This window comes from Candoia aspera, chromosome 1, assembly GCF_035149785.1.
Source record: "Candoia aspera isolate rCanAsp1 chromosome 1, rCanAsp1.hap2, whole genome shotgun sequence".
NCBI classification, from domain to species: Eukaryota; Metazoa; Chordata; class Lepidosauria; order Squamata; family Boidae; genus Candoia; species Candoia aspera.
Genome location: NC_086153.1, coordinates 119,137,203 through 119,157,555, shown reverse-complemented (window position 1 = coordinate 119,157,555; position 20,353 = coordinate 119,137,203). Strand labels below are relative to the sequence as shown.

The 20,353-nt window shown below is 35.8% G+C and overlaps 1 protein-coding gene across 2 annotated transcripts in view; it reads left to right on the top strand.

Moving 5' to 3' along the window:
- The window catches only part of BCKDHB (branched chain keto acid dehydrogenase E1 subunit beta), a 65,889-nt gene extending 46,010 nt beyond the window's left edge, over positions 1-19,879 (top strand). The window contains exons 10-11 of one of the 2 annotated variants that reach the window (XM_063312737.1): positions 9,029-9,176; positions 19,538-19,879. In XM_063312737.1, coding sequence (XP_063168807.1) covers positions 9,029-9,169 — 141 coding nt within the window. In that variant the 3' untranslated portion in view covers positions 9,170-9,176; positions 19,538-19,879. Of the gene's footprint in view, positions 1-9,028; positions 9,177-15,679; positions 16,400-19,537 lie in introns of those variants that run through there. The other variant, XM_063312745.1, reaches the window with a different exon arrangement.
- Positions 19,880-20,353: the final 474 nt, after the last annotated feature.

The following is a 20,353-nucleotide window of genomic DNA, read 5'->3' as shown; positions in this document are numbered from 1 at the left end:
ATGTGAATAATGATCGTTCGCTTCAATTAATCTTCTAAAGCTGTAATCCTAGTATATTTAAGATCTGCAAGTGGTTAGAAATATACAGCCTTATAATGTGAAGAACCAAACAGTATGGATCGTTAGGAAGCTTTCGTTAACTAAAACATTCACGGGAGCTAGTTCATTTTTTTTAAAACAGCGATGTTGTATAGCTGCTCAATTTCTACAGAATTGTATTCTAGACATTGTGGAAATATGTATGTTTAAATTATTATATCATCTTTTCACTGACTTGCTGGATTATTTAAGCTGCTGCAGTGTTACAAATAACTGAAATAGTAATTTGATGCTGATGGTGTAGGTTCTGTAGTACTAGAAATTAGTGATTTATTCATTTCATTTTTGTGTAGATGGGTAAAAGGGTTTTGAGATACTTCAGCCTAGAATAAATGGCAAGTTTTCCATGTTCTACACTTCGTCAGGTGGGTGTTTGTTTGTCTGAAGAATACTTATTTCCTTATGTCATTTGGTGAACAGTAACGGTAATTTGATTAAGAGTGATGTTGTTTTACTGTAAGAATTCTTAGAAAGTAAAATATCAAAATATAGAAAAAAATTGTTAGTTTAGTAAGTCTTCATCGTTTTTATAGACATTAAAACAAATAATGGTTTGGTAGCTTCTTGTCTGAGCAGCAGCCTGGTTTGATCAGTCCTGGTGACACGCTTTAGAACTAATGCTGTACACCTGGGATTCCTGGCAAGTTGACATTAACTATCATTCATAGCTAGAAACGTTTTGGATAAAACTTGCAAGTATCAACAATCCTAAACTGAATAAGCATGGGATGAGGGTATTGACAATAAATATTTGTGAAGTATTTTAGAAGATCGTGGGAGATGAGTTATTTCATGTTAAATATATGGTTGTATATGTATGCAGATGTTTTTAAAGTATCTTTTTTTTCATTCAAAAAAGAAATTACACTTTCCTCAAAGCATGAGAGCACAATACAAATAGCAAAGTCTTCATAAGATTGTTTTTGAAAACGTGCATTTCTTGTATTTGATTTTTAAAACTGAGATAAATATACTGCTTAACTGTATCCTTCATCTGCTGTATTTTAAGATAACTGCTCTTTTACCTTTATTAAAATGTAAGATGTATTATTAATTAAGCAAAAATAAAAACTTCTAAAAGTTTACATTGCACTTTACCTGTACTTACTGAAAGCTAAATTAATACTGCATTTTGTTTTTGGAGTGAAGGAGAATGACTATGATACTCCACAGGTATTCATGTATTTGGATTTGGCATGTAAACAATTTTGCATCAATAGCCTAATGCTTGGTAAGGCAAGTGAGTTGGGTGAGGTAATTATTTACCTGTCTATTTATACAGAAGTAGGGCCTTTGTTTAACAATCGCTCTTCAGCCTGATGGCTTAAATACATTTTTCTGAACCCTTAATTGTAGATTTAGTAAGAATCTAAAATGTACTGAACGGGTTCCATCTTAACAGAGAATAGATGCAAATTCTGCATTTAGTCACTGAGAACTGTGCAGACTCTACAGTACAGAAGTTCAGACAAAAGCAGTACCAGCCTATTTAGGTCTATAAAGAATCACCTTTAGTTATTGTATGTCGCAATCTTGCATTTTTATGGAATGTGTTATGGGGAGAAGTAGCTGCTAAGGAATCCACGTCAAAAGAAAATGTTGCTTTATAAGAACAGAGGTAAATTACAGTTTGCAGGTGTAATACTTTAAAACTAACCAGAGACATAGTCATAGTAAGCTTTTAGAAATGAAGTACTCCGTCTCCACCAATATAGTTTATATGATGCATTAAGAGAGACATGCAAAGCCTCTTTATGCAGCCAGGCTCTAAATACTATACATGCACACACACATATACACTTTGGAACTGATGGCTTTGCCAGATTATTGAAATTCAACACTTAATTCTTACTTTTAGTTCGAGAGAGAGTATATACTTTGTCTTTGAAAACATTAATGGCTGTTGAATTAAAATTGCTTTTGCACTGAAGCACTTTGTATTCTTTAAAATATTACCTTTTTTTAAAACACAGATAGACATTTCCTTTGTCATCAGTTCCTGGTTAGTTAATATTGAATTATGATGTACTCCCCTTGGCTATGCTGTATGCTTACATTAGTTTTATGGTAAATAACACAATTTTTTTTTTCATATTTATATTTAAGATTGTTCAAAAGTTTTTCATAGTTGAGATTTGCAAACGTTTTAAAAATCAAGATCTTAAATTTCATCAGTTCTACGCATTTTAAGAAAGCACATTTGAAAAGGCTAAGTTTTCCTATTAAAGATCACATTTGTCAATGTATCTTACTGACATTACTCATAGTTATGCAGCACAAGCAGTTTATAGTAATACTAAAGAAGTGAAGCAGAGAAGAAGCTGAGTGTAGAAAACTGATTAATGACAGTATAAATTAAATCTAAATAAATATGGTTTAATATTCATTTGTGGGCTAATGCTCCAGTATGTTGTAAAGAGATTTTTCAGGTTTTTTTCTCCTTTATTTTACACTTTGGGCATATGTAATGTTCCAGGCCTTTACTTGCTAGTTTTTTGTCTTTAGAATGTTTAGTTCCTTTTGAAGATCATTGTATTAATGTCAGTGGTATTTGACTGAGTACTTTGCCATAATTTGAACTATCTAGAATAGTGCTTGATGATTCTAGAGATGCAAATAGAATAATATTGACCCCTGCTAACTGAACAACCATTCATTGTTTTTGTACTTAACTATTTACTCTTATCAAGTGCCAATTGCCACCAATTTAGTTTCTAAAATTTCTGCAACAGTCAGAAATTTTGTCTTCATGAGAGGGATTAAGAAGGAAGAACGTATCTTCTTGCATTATCTTTTACAATTTGAGCAGAAGGTGGAGATCTTTTTAAGCAATAAAAGGTGGCCCACATTTTCCAGTGTATTTGATTGTGAATTAAATGTATCAAGTTTGAAATGATGTTCCGAAATTTATATTTTATTGTATTTCAGACACAATTACTATTGTCATATTTGGTTTGACTTGGATTGTGACTGAATCCATAGTAGGAAACACATTTCAATGTAGGAGTTTACTTTTCATCACAGATTAACAAAAAGGGAATCCTTACTCCTGGAATGGTACTTTGTAATTCAGTGCTAGCTGTACAGGCACAGATGTTTTTCTTTTTCCTTTCTTATTCCCCCATTGCATTCTTTTAAAAATAATCTAACTGTTAAGGATAGATTTACATTACGTTTGGAATATAAGCATAATTTTTTTTCATGTGCAGTTAACTATTATCACAGTTTCAAATTAAAACAGTAAGACAATACCAAATATTTGTTAGAATTTGAAACATCTTTGAATTTAAATAGCATATGTTAAGTATTAAGTGCATTTAAATCAAGTGCTTTGAAACAAACACTATAGATATAAATAATTCCTAAAGAGTTTATCACTTTTCCTTTAAGCATTTTTTCTGCTTCTGAAACTCAGGAAACTAGCATAGCACATACATTTCAGCGGAAACTGTTCACTGTTTTACTAAAGATTCAGTATATCAACAGCTGAAATTGTTATTCTCTAAATAAATGATCGGTTAAAACGATCAAAGCATCCAGAGAAAAAAATCTTTGATCTATATCTATATCTATATCTATATCTATATCTGTATCTATCAATATGAGATGGAATATTCACCCAGGGAGGGAACATTATTATAAAAATTAGGGAATTTGTCTCTGTATGCTCTTTAACTGTAAATACATAATCTTATTTCATCTGTATTTTTTTCATCTCATATTAAGGAATTGCTGTAGGTTTACAAATGAATGCAAACTATTAACAAATATATAAAATCGCACATATTTAAAAATCTCTCTTTTAGTGTAGGTTATACTAAAGAAAAAAATCAAAACAAAAAAAGAGTGCATGTCATTGTACAATGAAGCCTTTAAAGATATTACTGAAAGCAGTAAATATGTACTTGAAAAGTTAAACATTTTGAAGCTCTCATTTTATTTTAATTATTCACCTTAATTCAAGTGGGAAGAGTTATAATTTATTAGAGCGGGAAAGATGATATATAGTGTCACTGCAATCCAAAAAGAATACAAGAAACAGCTTGCATATATGAGAGTCCAAGGACAACTCAGATGGTGAACTTGAGAAAAAATAATTTGAAAGCTCCATGCTTTCATTGGAAAGCTGAAATGTATGAATCCTAAATATGTAAAGATTGGCTGCTCATCCATAAGCAACCAAACTGTTCCTGTTCAGTATTGTCACACAAAGGAGCTATCTACAAGCCTAAGTTTCTGCATTTAATTCCTGGAAGGCCCCTTGGGTGGCTAGCACTGAATGGTGTATTATTAAAAAGAGGCTAGTATCACATTTCATTTAAAAAATGTGCATGTTAGAATGCTATGTGTCTGTTTATATTTAAAAAAAAGACTTTTCTTATAAGTGCACTTTATAAGCGGTTTAAAATGCTTTTGAAAAAAATGTGAAATATTTATGCCTCTGTCTGCAGTTAGTTTAAATTGACAAGCCTATTGTAGTATGCCTGTAAACTATGCTCTTCTATTATCATTTCACTGTAAGCCTGTGTTTAATTTGTAAAACATGATACCACTTTTTCAGCTGGTTAATTTGTCCTGCAATGGTTAAACTGATATTATATGAGAGAGACATATAAGCAGAAATACTTTTGCTGGTCCTAAACTAGACCATTTGCGGACCTCATCGCATTCAGTCTGACCTTTCAGTCTTAATTGTTTTATGTTTCATAATGTCTATCCACATTGTGCAGTGGGATGAAAACCTTTGGGATACTCCTCCTCACAAGTGTTGGACTCAGGCATCACATAAGTTGATTTCCATTTATAAGAAGTTTCAACCAATGAAAGCTGGAGAGGCACTTTAGACTGATCTGTCCTTTCCCCTGTGTCTCCTGAAAAACTGTTCCAAAGGAAATCTTTTCATTCATGAATGAGCATGTCTGGATCCAGCCCTGTGCTCTGAAATGGGTTGGAGAAGTATTTATTGCAAGCCATACCTTGCCAGTTCATTCAGTGAAAGTATATTTCTTCTATGTATCCCTCCTCTGAAACTTAACAGAAATAATAATCAGAGCCAGACACATAATTCAATTACAGCTAATAAGTAGAACAGGTTTTTACACATTTTATGCCATACCTTATTGAAAATTAAATCTGTTCTCATATTATCTCCTTTTTCCTCTGCACAATGGGATATGGTATTCAAGGGCAGATAACTCATTTTACATATAAAACTCATCTTGAGTATTTGAATATATTTGGGTTATACCATTATCTGTATTTTATAACAAAGACAGATTCATTTTATAAATGCTGAGGTAACTGGAAATAGGAATAATGTTCTGGAATGTATGAACAGAGAGGTGGGAATGTGTAGTGGCAACTGGATTTGCAGTATTTAACATTGCATTAGTCATGGCCATCCCTAAACTGGTGTTATGTTCCCTATTTCTTCTAAATTGTGTAGTTCTTATGCAGTGCTCTTCATATTCCACACGCTCATCTTTTAATTTCCTTCCACTGGAATATAATGTTAATGTTAATACATTCTTACATGTATTAATACAATGGTTTGGATCCTCCCTCCTCTTACATTTGTAGAGCTTTAGGTTCCCTAAAAATGTATTCATCATGATCAGAGAACACTCTGAAATAGAATAGCATGTTATTTGAAACCTTGCAGTACAGAGAGCTCACCTTTATAATATTTCATTTAGTCTTGCATGTTGTAAGTGGGGGGCTGACTTTGAGTAGTGGTCTCATGTCTGAGATTACCGTGCAAGATTCTTGGATGATTGGAACCAGAAAATTCTTGGTTTGTGATTCTCCTAGATGGATCAGTGGAAACTAGATCCTATCTTTGGTATTATTCAAGGTTTCAGTCTTATTCAGTACTAGTTGAACAAGTGCTGAAGGATTTGCTGCCAAGATACCAGGTAGTTTTGGAAACAGCTGCCTGAGCGTTCTTACTTTCAGGCAAATAACAATTTAGACTTTTTTATGCTTTTCCTTTTTGCTATGTTTAAATTTTTGAGTAGCAATTTATTTCTAATCTTCTATTTGTCAGCAGGACTGTAGGCTTTACACTGAGTTTCTTAGATTACAATTCCAAAGCCAAAAATGTTATTGAAGGGATGTATTAACTGTATACAGAAAGTAATTTAAAAAGAAGCTATTAAATAGCATATTACAATATACTTTTATTGATTGGTAAGAAATAACTATGAAAGGTAAAATCTTAATCTGTTTCTAAAATAGATGTGTTAATACTAAGTCTGAGAAGTTTTGATTGTAAAAAAATTAATTCATTTTTCAGTAGGCATAAAATAAAATGCAAAGTTTGCCTTTTTTTGAGTCAAGTGGTCTTTCTGTAATGTCAAACTCTAATTTGCAGACTCATTGTTTGCAGATCTGCATATCTGATCCTTCCAAGGTTGAGTATTCTGTTGTCAGTATACTATATGACCAAACAACTGATCAGAGAAACCTGTTCTTGCTGATTATTTTGAATTCCCCTGTGCTTGCAGTTTCTTAGAGAAAACTTAAGTTTTAATGATGAAGTGACTATTTAAGAGATCTAAAGTTAGCCTGAGATGTGTTAATGTGAACAGTTGAATCTTAAGGCATTCTTAACATGATTACATTGAGACAGTTTCATAATAAGCTTTTAGTTAGAAGTTTGCCATAACTTTTTAACAAACTTACATTTAATTTCAGAGATATATAATTCCATAGGACTGGCTTCTAATTTGTGCCAGCCCTATCTTTATTTGCTACACTTGTATGGTTTTGTGTAGGAAACAGAAAAAGATTTCTCAGTGGTACAAGGAGAGAGGCAGTATATCTCTTCTTCTGCTTCACTATTGAAATATAATTTTGCCTTGTAAAGGTAATGTGGTGTTGCTAATGTGGTGATACATTGCTTTTATTTATACCTTACTGTTCTCCCATGAATAGTGGATAAGGCAGTTAGCAAAATGTTAAATGAAGTTAAAAAGGAAATTGAAAATTGCATTATAATTAATAGAAAGACCCAGTTCAAGTCTATCCTTAGCTAAGAAATTCTCTGGGTTGCTTTGGGCCAGCTGCTCTCTCAGAGCCCAACCTACTTCACAGGGATACTGTTTTAGGGATAAAATGAGAGGCTGGAACTCTATGCTGCCTTCAGCTCCTGAAAGAAAGGTAGGAGATAAAACCAATAAATAAGTGAATAAATAAACATTTGCCTCCAAACAGCAAAACAAATGGTTAAAAACAACTTTGATTCTTTTATTCACTGTATTTTTTGTACGTCACTTTAATTATTAGTCTTGGATCATAAAAAAACATATAGTATCCATCTACCAAACCAGCTCACACATCAAAAGAATGTCTGAATAAAGACATGACATGATACTTAAATGATTAATATGTCAAAATATGTAGGTCTTAGTCTTTTCTTGTTATTGTAATACATTTATCTGATCTCAGAAATGAAATGCCTTCCTAAAGTGTATGCACTAGATATATTTATGTGCACGCACACACAGAGCACCACAAAGCATTTAAAACATCTCTAACACATAGTTAAAACATCCTGAAGCAGTTTGTCCACCTCTAATATGTTTAAATGCACACAGAGAGAAATGGATTGTATAATAAAAACATTGGTGTTGTCTGGGAATATAGTCTGCTGTTTCTGTGCTTGTTCTGTATACTAATAATTCTTTGCTAATAAATGTATTAGGATAAATTGTAAGGTACTTAACCATAAAATGAACATGACTGTACAGTGTAGTTGTGTTACGATTCTGCAGAAATTCATATTGATCTAACCTAATAAAAATGACATATGCAGTTAAGAAAATATTTAAAGTAAAAATAAGTATTTTTTTATATGAACCAAGGAAAAAAAAGAAGCAGATTGTTGAATTTTGTAGTACATTTATGATGCTCAAGAAAGAGTAGGTTGACATAATGAGAGTTCAGTTTTAAGCACTTGCTTGTTTTGTGTTTATTGAGGGTAAAAACAAAAAAGGATTATATGAGCATAGTTCATTTATCCAGGGACTTTAGGTCAGTTTCCCACCCCAATAATGACCTCTATGAAGCGGTTTAGTCGTCAGAGACAGAAATGTGTAGGGCAATTTCAAATGAGATCCTGGACATTCCACAAGAGAATTTTAATCAAGGAAGTTGTTTAACTCAGGCAGTATAAAAAATGAGTGTTTATAATCAGAACAAAATTTAACATCTTCTGTTTAAACTTGTTTTGAATTAGTAAATTAGTAGAATGTTCAATATTAATATTTAGTGCACCTTTTTAGATGAAATTGAACATCCTATAATTGAAAATTACTTGTACAACTGGAGTTTCACCCCCTTGCCTCCACTCCCCAGAGTTCTGTTCTCTGGTATGTGCAGATTTCACATTGGCTCCTCATATATTATTTGATTTATTGTAAGTGTGACATCAGAGATGTGAACTATTCCTAACATACATTTTATGACAGGTTATTTATTTGGGTTTTCCAAATAAAATCTGTATATAGATCAGTACGGTACAGATAAGATGAAGAATGTGGGATTGTATTTCTGGGAAAAAAATACAAGCTCTAATTCAGCATTTTGTCTTTAGCAGAACTTATTGGGATTGTGGGATTGTATTTCTGGGAAAAAAATACAAGCTCTAATTCAGCATTCTTGGAAAACGCATAAGCCACTGTCATTCTGTTTGTTTTTAGCATCTGGTGATCAGATATATATATTGCTTTGCATATGCATGTTCTGTTTTTAGGTAACTTCAATGGATTTTCCATAAAGTGCTTTTTTTAAAAAAAAAAAAGCTAGAATTAATTTTCTCCTAGGCTTACCTCTCAAATTTCAGGAGAGTCAATGTGGCATATTTTAGTGAGTATTAAAATGTGACCTTATAGACTTCACTCACTTTCTTACTGCTTCATTTCAACAGGAGGAATGTTTCTTGAATCTAGAAGCTCCTATTACAAGAGTATGTGGTTATGACACTCCATTTCCTCACATCTTTGAACCATTCTATATCCCAGACAAATGGAAGTGCTACGACGCAGTTCGGAAAATGATTAATTATTGATGCTCAGGTGAGAAAAAAAACTTCCCAATGTAATTTAAGCCTAAAAGTATTAGAATAAAATGCTAGCACCTTTTGAAACCAACATCTGATTAGGTTTGCAGTACTGAACATGCTTTCTGTATAATAGGTCTCACTGAATGCGGTGGAACTATATATAGGAAAAATAGTAAGGTTTTGATTGTTAGTTTAGAGAGTGAATTGTAAGTATTTCAGTCTAGAAAACGTTCTTGAATCAAAGGAAGTATTTCAGTTGTATTTTTATGAGGTTGTGTTTTCATCTACCTGCATGAATTCTGTATTTAGGATTGCTTATTGTGGTAACTGATGGCCACATTCTTGTATTATATCAATAATTTATTAACCATTACATTTCCCATTTATTATTCTTAATTATACATTGTATTCATATTAATATAAGATCTTACTTAACAAATTATGTTCAAATTCCATCGCCGCCAAAGACTCTGTATGTCTTGGTTTGTAATTTTTGTTCCTAATCTCTAGGAACACTGTTATTATTTTGAACATTGTATAATTGAAAATTACTTGTACAATGGGAGTTTCATCCCCTCGCTTCTACTCCCTGGACTTCTTTTCTCCAGTCTGTGCAGATTTCAAATTGGTTCCAGATGTAAAGGTGGTTTTGACGATAGATATCAGGAGCAAACTGAAAGATTTGTGAATAAATCCTTCTTGTGCATGCATTAGAAGTAATTGGAGTAAGCACATTCTAAAATTCCATAAGCATATATGATAATATTTCTGATGTGTTTGCTGATGAAACTTTTGTCTGTTCAGAGTTTTCAGAGTTCCATCAAGTTTATAAAGTACTGTTTTAAAAATGCTGGTTAAATAATCTGTTCTAATATTTTTCAGTAACTTCCGTTGAAATTTCTGATAGGTGTAGCTTGTTGGCAGAGTGCTAGAAAGCATTTGGCCCAGGAGAGATCAGAAAAGTCACACACCAGGCATTTCTATAAAAATAATTTTATTTACAGAAAACAAACATATTTAAAGGCTGTTTGCTGAGAGGAGAGATTTCTCTCAGCTGCATATTCTCTGCAAGCCTGCACAGAAGGGAAACTGAAACTAAAACAAGTTCAGGCAAGTTCCTCCCTTAGGCAGTGCAACCATTAACATGTGAAACCATCAACCTCTTCACCCTGCCAAAATGATTAGTTACCATAGTAACCTTAATCTGTAGTAGAAAACATTAACACTCCCCTTTTTATACTACAGAATAAGACACAAACCAATTTTCTTTGACAACTCTGTATGTCTTTCCATTCACAATATTTGAACATTATTTCCCCTTTGGTTTAACAGAAAGCTACCATCCTTCTTCCTGTGTATTTCCAAACCTAGGTAGTTTGTTACAGTTCCAAGGCTTTTTAATGTGAAATGGCTTTTCATGCAGGCTTCAAAATCAAGCCTTTGTTTTTCTTTTGATGTGAACAGCAGCAAATCATCAACATAAATGCACAGATATGTACAGCCTTGTTTGTCTTTCTTCATATATACACATGGATCTGCTTTTCCTTTTTCAAAACCAAAATTCTGCAGTTTTTCATCTAAATTTTGGTTCCAGGATCTAGCAGCTTGTTTTAACCCATAGATTGACTTCTGCAGTTCACTGACTAGATTCTCCCCTTTTTCATAGCCAGGGGGTTGCTGCATGTATAATTTGTGGTCTAAATCACCATAGAGAAATGCAGTTTGAATGTCATAGTGGTGAACTGACATTCCTTTGAGTGCAGCAGTTTTTAACAGTAATCTAATTGATTCACCTTTAGTAACTGGTGCAAAAGTCTTGTCAAAGTCGAAATCTTTCCTTTGAGTGAACCCTTTTGCAACTAACCTTGCTTTATATTTTTGGATTTTGCCATCAGCATCCCTTTTCAGTTTGAAAACCCACTACAACGTAGACAGCGTTCATTGGGAGGTAGATTTACCAGTTTCCATGTTTTATTTTCTTTCAAGGACGCTAACTCCTGTTGCATGGCAGAATGCCAATTTTGTGCAATCTCAGGTGGTAAAGCATTCACTTGTTCTAAAGACTCAGGTTCTGTGAATATGTGAAAAGCCTTTACTGTTTCAGCCTGAAAATGTGATGGAGGAACGCCTTTATTACTTCTCTGAGATCTGCGAGGTAACACAGGGCTTAAATTTTGACTCCTATCACTTTCCTGAGAAGCATCTGTCTCATCAGACAGATCTTCAGTTTGCTTTTCTGGTTTAATGTCCTCATCAGGCAAAAGATCACCATCAGCAAGTCCTTGCTGTTCTCTTGTGGTGGTCAGATCAACTGGAGAGCTAGAATTTAATCTCCCCCAGTTTTGTTCAGCAAAAGAAGCGCTTTTGCTAATTATTAATTTCTCTCCCATTATGAACCTGTAGCTCCTTTGGCTTTGTTCATAGCCAACAAAGATGGCTTTCTTTGTTGTGGGGCCTCCTTTCCTTCTCTGTTGTTTTGGAATATGAACCCAAGCAGTGCTACCAAACACTCTAAGATGGTTTACCTTTGGTTTCACACCATAAAACAAATGGAATGGAGTGTCCTGAATCACAGAGTTATACAATCTGTTTTGTACATAACAGGCAGTAGATATTGATTCTGCCGAATACTTAAAAGATAAATGTGAATCTTTAAGCATGCATTCCATTGCATTTTGCAAGGTTCTGCCCTTTCTTTCAGCAACACCATTTTGCTGAGGGGTGTAAGGGTTAGCAAGAATTTGTTCTATCCCCTTTTCCGCTAGGAACCTTTTGAATTTGTGAGAAAGGTACTCTCCTCCTCTGTCACATTGGAGTATAGATACAGGCCTAGGGAATTTTCCATTTGCCCATGTCACAAAAGCTTTAAATTTCTCAAGTGCCTCATCTTTATGTTTTAAGATGTAGATAAATGTGTATCTTGAGAAATCATCAATGATGGTCATTGCATACCTTGCTTGTCCAAGATTTGGAGCAAAAGGACCAATAATGTCAGAGTGTACAATTTCCAAAGGTCTAGTTGTAACTCTGTCACTGTGCTTACTCACAGGAGCTTTTAGTGTTTTGCATTCTTTGCAAACTACACAGTCTAAGTATTTGTCACAGGGTTTTATCTTTAGGTCAGCACACAGCTGTGGCATTTGTGCTATATACGTGAAACTAGCATGACCAAATCTCCTGTGCATCAGGTGTACACATTGGTCATGATATGGCGTGTTGCCAACTGCAGCCTTGCAGCTTGGCTTCCTTGCATTTTGCACAATGTACAAGGAGTCTTTTAACATAACAGTAGCACACAATTTTCCATGTTTACGTATCTCACAACCAGTTTTCTTAAATGTTACGATATACCCTGTTGCAGCCAATTGTGCCACAGATAAAAGGTTTGATTGTAAATTTGGCACATACAACACACCTTTTACAGTTTCTCCCAAGCAGGATAAATACAAGTCACCTTGTCCCATAATTTTGGTTACAGCCCCATCAGCCAAAGATACACTTTGTCTTTCAGTTTTAGACAGTGACATAAAAGAGCTTTTACAATTACATAAATGACAATTGGCCCCAGAATCTAACACCCATACATCAGAATTACCCTTCTCAGCAACCTGTGCAATTTGGGTTGTCTGAAGAGCCTTCTTCTGCATTGCCCTTGTGTTCTTCTTCTCTGTCTTTCTACTCTTGGGTCTCAAGCCACAGTCTTTCTGCAAATGTCCAGCTGAAACACAAGTGAAGCATCGCTGGCTGGCTAGCGCTGTGGCCTCAGCTTCCTTTCCCTTCTTTTCCCTTGTTTTCTGGTACTGCAGCTTTCCAGAAGAGGTGGTGGGGATCTTTCCTCTCTCTTTTCCCATTCAGCGAGTAAGCGCTGTGTAACATACGATGGGGTGAGGTCTGCTTCAGGCATAGCCTCCAGGGTACAAATCAGCGTGCCCCACGTTTCATTCAGCGAGGACAGGAGGATATAGGATTTTGTGAGTGGTGTAAATTCCATTCCTCTCTCCTGCAACTCAACAGCTGCTGAATATAATGCAGGTGCTCAGGAAGGCTATCTCCTTCTGCAAGGTAGGCTTTGTACAGCTTTTTTGTCAGGGTAACTTTACTCCCTGCTGTTGCCTTTACATACAAGTCTCTCAAAGCGTCCAAAGTTGCTTTGCAGACTGCATACCTCGCACGTGGACTAGCTGATTGTCCTCAACTCCCAGGATAATGGTGGCTCTAGCCCGCTCATCCTGTCTCAGCCATTCAGCACTGGGATTTTGGGGGGTTTGCTCACCAATTGGCAGCCAAAGATTCTCTCTGTGAAGATACATCTCCATCTTCAGGGCCCAGTTCAAATAGTTGGTCTCTGATAGGCGCTCCAGAGGCATCGCTGGGGGCTGGGAGGTAGCCATGGCTTCTTCCTTCTTTTGCAAGTCACCTCAGCTGGCTTCTTTGTCCTGTAGACCGGCAGTTGCTGGAAAATCTCCAGGTGGCTCCAAAGAAAATCTTCACAGGTCTTTGCTACCTGCCTTTAAATTGTGCATGAGGTGTGGAGCTGATCTCTCTATTCTCTCTGGGGTTTACTGGGTTTACTGGGCTACTTACTGGGCCCATAACCTGTTGGCAGAGTGCTAGAAAGCATTTGGCCCAGGAGAGATCAGAAAAGTCACACACCAGGCATTTCTATAAAAATAATTTTATTTACAGATAACAAACTTATTTAAAGGCTGTTTGCTGAGAGGAGAGATTTCTCTCAGCTGCATATTCTCTGCAAGCCTACACAGAAGGGAAACTGAAACTAAAACAAGTTCAGGCAAGTTCCTCCCTTAGGAAATGCAACCATTAACACATGAAACCATCAACCTCTTCACCAGGCCAAAATGATTAGTTACCATAGTAACCTTAATCTGTAGTAGAAAACATATTAACATAGTTGCAGTACAGTATATCATATAAGTGCATGTTTTATTTTCAAGGCAGACACTTTTTTTTCAATTCATAGTTTTAAAATCAACACTTAAGATAAGATTGAGTGGTTTCTCCAAGGTTGGTGGCTGCAATTTGTTCCTCCAGACAGCTGGAGAGTCTCAAGTGTTGTCACCAAAAAGATGGTGATGGTTTTCAGGGGATTTGAAAGATTTTTGGAGAGGAATTTTAAAAGTGGAAATGGGAGCTGGAAGATCCCCCAGATGCCTTCAAATCAAATGCCAAAAAAGCAAGAAAATTAACTAATTCCAGAGCATCATCTCAGGCTGTTTTGGGGGTGAGGTACAGTCAGGAGTTTGGAGTGTTTTACATCTCATTTCTACCTTTAGTCTTGTTTGGGGAAAATGTAGGGAGATCTCAGTTTATAGACTTAAAGCTTGTTCTGAGCTGTTTATGTTGTTAAACTCTTATAGAAATATATATAGTTCTATCAGTAGATGCTATGTTGTTTAACACCAAAGTACAATATCGGAAGAAATAAAGTTGCACATGCTTCATTTGTCCTTTATAGGAAAAGTAAGCAAACTGTAACCTTCCAGATATCTCTGATAGAGGTTCTAGCATCCCACATCATTGAGCATACTGACAGAGTCCCCTGGAATTTGTCATTCAGCAACATCTAAAGTACCACAGGTTGCCTACCTCTCTTTAATAAAAAATACATAATTATGTATTTCCTTGTTGAAAATAATGTGTTCTCTTGAGCCTTGTGGAGGCTGGCATATAAGAACCTTCCCAAAAAGAGAAACTATCTTTATTCCTAGACTGGCTTTCATAGCCTAAGTGGAGTCTAGTAAAATGCAAACAGCGGTCATAAGTCAGGAAAACCACTTACAGTTATTCTTGCTCATAAAGCCATAAATCAGGCTTTAGACTTTTGTACTGATTGCAAGGGATCAGGCAGTAGCAGAGGCAAAGCTCTAAAATCAGTCTCGAGTGCAATAGTCAAAGTTTCACAGTAGACTTCAGTCATAATTGTTGGGTCTATTCTGGGGATCAGTCATTCATGCAGCATGCATAACATACAGTTTCAAGGTAAAGCTGTCATAGAAATTGTTTCAGTGGAGAATCTCCCATGTGAGGAGGCCTTAAATATCCAAGCCCTGATTTAGTGGGGTCAGCAAGCTTCAGTTCCTCTCGGGTACCTTTCCCTGAAAGTGGCCATTCCTTAGCCTGGCTTTCTTCTGGCTTTTGTCACACTACCACTAGGGTTCCCTTTGTCTTCTGTTCCAGGGCAGTATATTTGATATTAAAATTAAGAATGGTGGGGACTGCCTCTGTTTTTTCTGTTATTTGTCCACAAATACTGGGGGTCCTTGGTTTCTGAGCTGACGGGTTCATCGGCTAGCTCATCTTCTAAGGAAGAAGGTGAATCCATCTGGGCCCAGCCTCATGAGCAGAGTGGTTAGGGTAGTTTAGAATTTCCTAAAAGACCAATCCTATTTGGTGTGTGTGTGTGTGTGTGTCTATCTTTCTATTCAGTCTCTTCGGTTTAACTTAATTATTTGTCTTACGTTCTCAACCATTTCCTCTTCTTTAGTCTACTTCCAGGCTTTGTAGTATTATGAAGAAAGAGTTGTCAGAATCATGAACTACAGAGCCCTGCCCCTTTAGACTGAAGGGTTATTTGAACTCAGTAGATTTTTTTTTTCACAGCATGATGGTACTCTTGTAATGAAGCACCAGGTCAAGTAATACATAATTGCACTAAGCATTGTGATGAAATAAAAAAGAGGCATCAAACACCACATATTTGCATTTATTCCCGGTTACGTTCTAGATTGTTTTCTCAGCTCTCATGAGTACCTGGTGCAGAGAAAGGGTACAGAAAGTGGGATACTTGCACTCATTTTCCATTGCCACAGCAAACGCGTTGTTTAGTGGCATAGAGAGTGAGTAATGCTTGAACCGCTCTGTGAGGCTCAGGAGAAAAGTAGAAATATTATTTACTTAAATGTCTGGTTTAATGTCTGAATGTCACAGAGAGGGTTGAACCTGCCTATTTATTTCAGGATTGCGCTTGCAAAACACGTTTTGGGATCTGCGCTGTTGCCTGTTGTAAGGCAGTAGATAGAGTTTGCAGAGATATCTCTTTTCCCTTGTTAGTTGATCTTTTGTTTAACTTTTTAAAACAATCAATATATTAGTTCACACTTTTAGTATCATTTGAGGCCTGACTGTCTGAGGAACCATTTCTCTTATTAAAATCAGCTTGGATGTTGTGCTCTGTTGGAAAGACCATTCTGAGGACTGACCTTCTTTTAGAGGTCTGTCAGTCAAGAGGAGAGGGTCTTCTTCGCCTCGGTCCTTCCTAGGCTGTGGAGCTGGGCTGATTCCCTGTTCTCTCTCCCTCTAAAGATGCATCCCACCAGGCATTTAGTTGTAGTTGCAGTCACCCATTTGGCTACTCAGTGTGGGTAGAAAGGCAGGATATACACTGAGTTAAATAAATGAATCTGAATCATCAGGCATGAAAGTTCCAAGAAGAGAAACATGCTGGGATTTGAGGAACAATCAGCTCTTGCAACTGTGACAGCTTTTCCCCTGGAAAGGCTAAATGAGAGGTTGGACTTTAGTGGGCGCAGGGGGAGGCTTCACTGCAAGGGGACTGATGTCTTCTGTGAGGCTCATAGATAAGGAATGTATAGTAAGCTTTTTCGGGGGTGGGGCGGTGGAGTCTGCGTCTTATTCTTGATGGTAGTACTGATTTTAGCTAATGCTAATTACTAATGTAGTAGTAATGTAATTCATACAATGCAATGCATTTAATTCATTCAAGGAATATTTGCATTTGGTTTTTTCAGCAAGCCTGGGGATCCACTGGTAATGCGTTAAATGTAATATCTTCCCTGTCATAATATTTATTTATCTACGTTCATCGTTTTTACTGGTTTTGTAGAATGTTTTAAGTGCTGGCCAGAGTTACTTTGTGTTAGATGGGCTGCCATATAAATTTGCCATATAAATAAACAAACAAACAAGCATTTTATAAAAAAATCTTAAGTTATTTTTTGTACCTTAATTATTTTTAGCTGCTTAGCGTTCACCTGTTCTGTCTCTAGGATTTGGTGTAGGCTCAGTTTATAAATACTTGAATAAAATAATTGAATAAAATCATACCAAGCAAAATAGTCCCCCCTTCCCTGAATCTATTAAAAGCTACAGTACAAATATGAGTTTATAATGTTTTCAAAATATGCACACACTTTTGTGATAAATAGTAACACGGGGAATTCATTATTTGTGGCTGCCAAAGAAGTTTGTATGGGTTGTTTGAATATTATTAGAATGATTTAAAGTTTGCTGTAGAATATATGTGTATATATGCATATGTATATGTCAATTCTTATGAGAAAAATAATTGTGTCTCAACATAAAGAAACCATTTGTTACGTGCTTGAACTTGCTTTGTGCAGTTGTCATTTTGGGCCTTGCTAGAAAGAAGGGTTATTACATATTTTAGAATTCTATTCTGGCACTTATGATATCAAGATAATCTGTGATATGAAGAAAAGCATCACATTCTCAATTTACTTCAATAATTTTTTTTTTTCATTTCTTCAACAAGGAAAAAAAGGAAAACGAAAAAGAAATTTATTTTCAAGGAAATACGAAAATATTTCAAAGTAATGATTGGTAGACCCAGCAAGGGGCAGTTATCAGAAACTCTTAAGAATTCTAATATGAAAAAGGATACAGTACTTCTCTTGCTAGGGCAGATTGTCTACCAAAGTAACCATGGCTGTTTCCCTCCTATAATTGAGCCTAAAACTGGATTGATGTGGCTCTCTACTACAGGACTTATTCAGGACAAATGCCATGTACCACAGAGATGCAGAAAAATTCTGAAATTGAAATGTCTTCATTTACTTTGTCTTTTTCAAAGCCTGGACAAGGTGTGAAAAGCTATGAAACTAGTGGTAACAGGGCTCATTTCTAATATGAGTAATACTTACCTGCTCCTGGGGTAAAAATGGCTTGCTTCTTGTTTGCTTTCTACACCATGCTTCCTTTAGAGCTCAAAGTAGACCCTCATCTTGGGGCCACAGGATGGTGAATGCATCAATGTAGTTTGTTTTCTCAAAAGAGACTTTCATTTGTTTCTTTGCTCATAGGGTTGGTTGGTTGGTTGGTTATTGATTGATTGATTGATTGCTGTGTAGCTTATAGTTGTCTGCTTGTGCACTTTACAAGAAGGTGAAGCAGTAAAAAACAAGCAGATCTTTTTTTTACTGCAAGCTTGAGGACACAATGTTCTTGTTTTCTCCCAATATCATTGAGAATATGTCAGCAAACAATGCATCTTCAGTTAGTGTAAACATCCTTATAAAGAGCCTTGGACTGGAGCTCTCAAAAGGATACCCATTGTTTCTAGTTAAAGTCCCTCTATGTGTTCCTTAGTAAAGGTAAAGGTTTCCCTTGACATGAAGTCCAGTCGTGTCCGACTCTAGGGGGCGGTGCTCATCTCTGTTTCAAAGCCGAAGAGCCGGCGTTTATCCGTAGACACTTCCGTGGTCATGTGGCCAGCATAACTAAACGGAACGCCGTTACCTGCCCGCCGAAGCGGTACCTATTAATCTAGTCACATTGGCATGTTTTTGAACTGCTAGGTTGGCAGGAGCTGGGACTAGCAACGGGAGCTCATCCCATCACGCGGATTCGAACCGCCGACCTTCCGATCGGCAAGCTCGGCAGTTTAGCGGTTTAACCCACAATGCCACCGTGTCCCTTACATAGCATCTTATACAGATAAATATGCTTTTAGATTTAGCTGGCAGTGGTAGATACAAAATGAAAAATACACAAGTCAGTTCTATATACACTTACCCAGATCTATTGTACAGCTGTATGTAAAAGTTTAAACATCCTTGGTGAAATTATACAAATACCTCACTCAACAGAAGTTAACACAGCTTCTGTACAGTTCAAAGTTAAACTGCACGTAGTATATACACAAATTTGACAGCTTACACTAATTTGTGTATATTCTTACTATGTGTAGTTGATTTCAGAACCAAATAAAACTTTTTTTATCTTGCAATAAAAAATCACAACACTGAATTAACTGGAAAGGTGTCCAAACTTCTGCTCCTGCCCTATTCACTGTTAGAACTTCCAATTTGTAAACAACTGTGCCCAGATATTCAGGTTTCTACACAGGTATTCAGATTTGCAGGAAGTTGTCATGTTTAACTTTCTACCACATCGACATTGTGCGGCTTCTGTTCACCAAAGGATTTATTGAAGCTTATGGTATGATTAGGAATGCCTAAACTTTTGCATGTAATTGCATTTAATGGAACTTATTCTTAAATAAGGATGCCTAAGAAAGCAAACTAAGTAGTTCAAAATGTTCACTTAAAATGATATTTAAACAGTATAACCTGTTCTATTTCTGTTCCTTTAAAGGTGAGAAGAACACCTTTAAGAAGAAAATTCAACTGCCATCTACAAAATGATTACCATTAAACTTGGACTTATTTTGTTTTATCTTTATCGGGAATAACCATACAAGATTCTTTGCTGGATACTCATCCTGACTAGTCATCAAGCCAAAATTTTACCAGCAGTGGAGTTTAATATGGGCATGGGATGTTTGTAAAATATTTGATTTTTCCCAGTTTTGCACATGAGACTGCTAACATGTTTTATCATGCAAATCAAGGCTCAGGTTGAACGTAATAAATTGTAATCAGGAGACCTGTGGACTACCCTTTTGCCTTAATTGACAAATGTATGTTACAGATTTTACAGCAGACTTGTTATGTCAATGCAGTAGATTGTACATGTCATCACTGGGTATTGTATTCATGCAGGTTATCTGGGGTCCTCCAAAACCACTTGGAAGCTTTGGAGGATTCTCTAGTATAGATCAACAAGTACCCAGCAGGTGCATGGATAAGGAGAGTAAGACAAATTCTTACATGTGAGCAGAAGTTGGCTTGCTTGAGGCTGGATTTAGTCTTCTGTCCCAATTATGTGATCATTTCCATAGCATGTAATTAAAAAAAAACCAGACATCCTTAATTTAAGCTAATCTGATTCCTGTTATAAGAAATATGACATACTCCAATGCATTTTTTGCCTGAAGATTTAAGTGTCGGGGGGGCTATTTTAATTAGTAAGAACAATAAGATATTATAAATTTAATAGACATACATGGAAATATTTGAAGCATTTACCCAAACTCTCCATCACTGAATGCAGACAGTTGGAGCCTGTAAT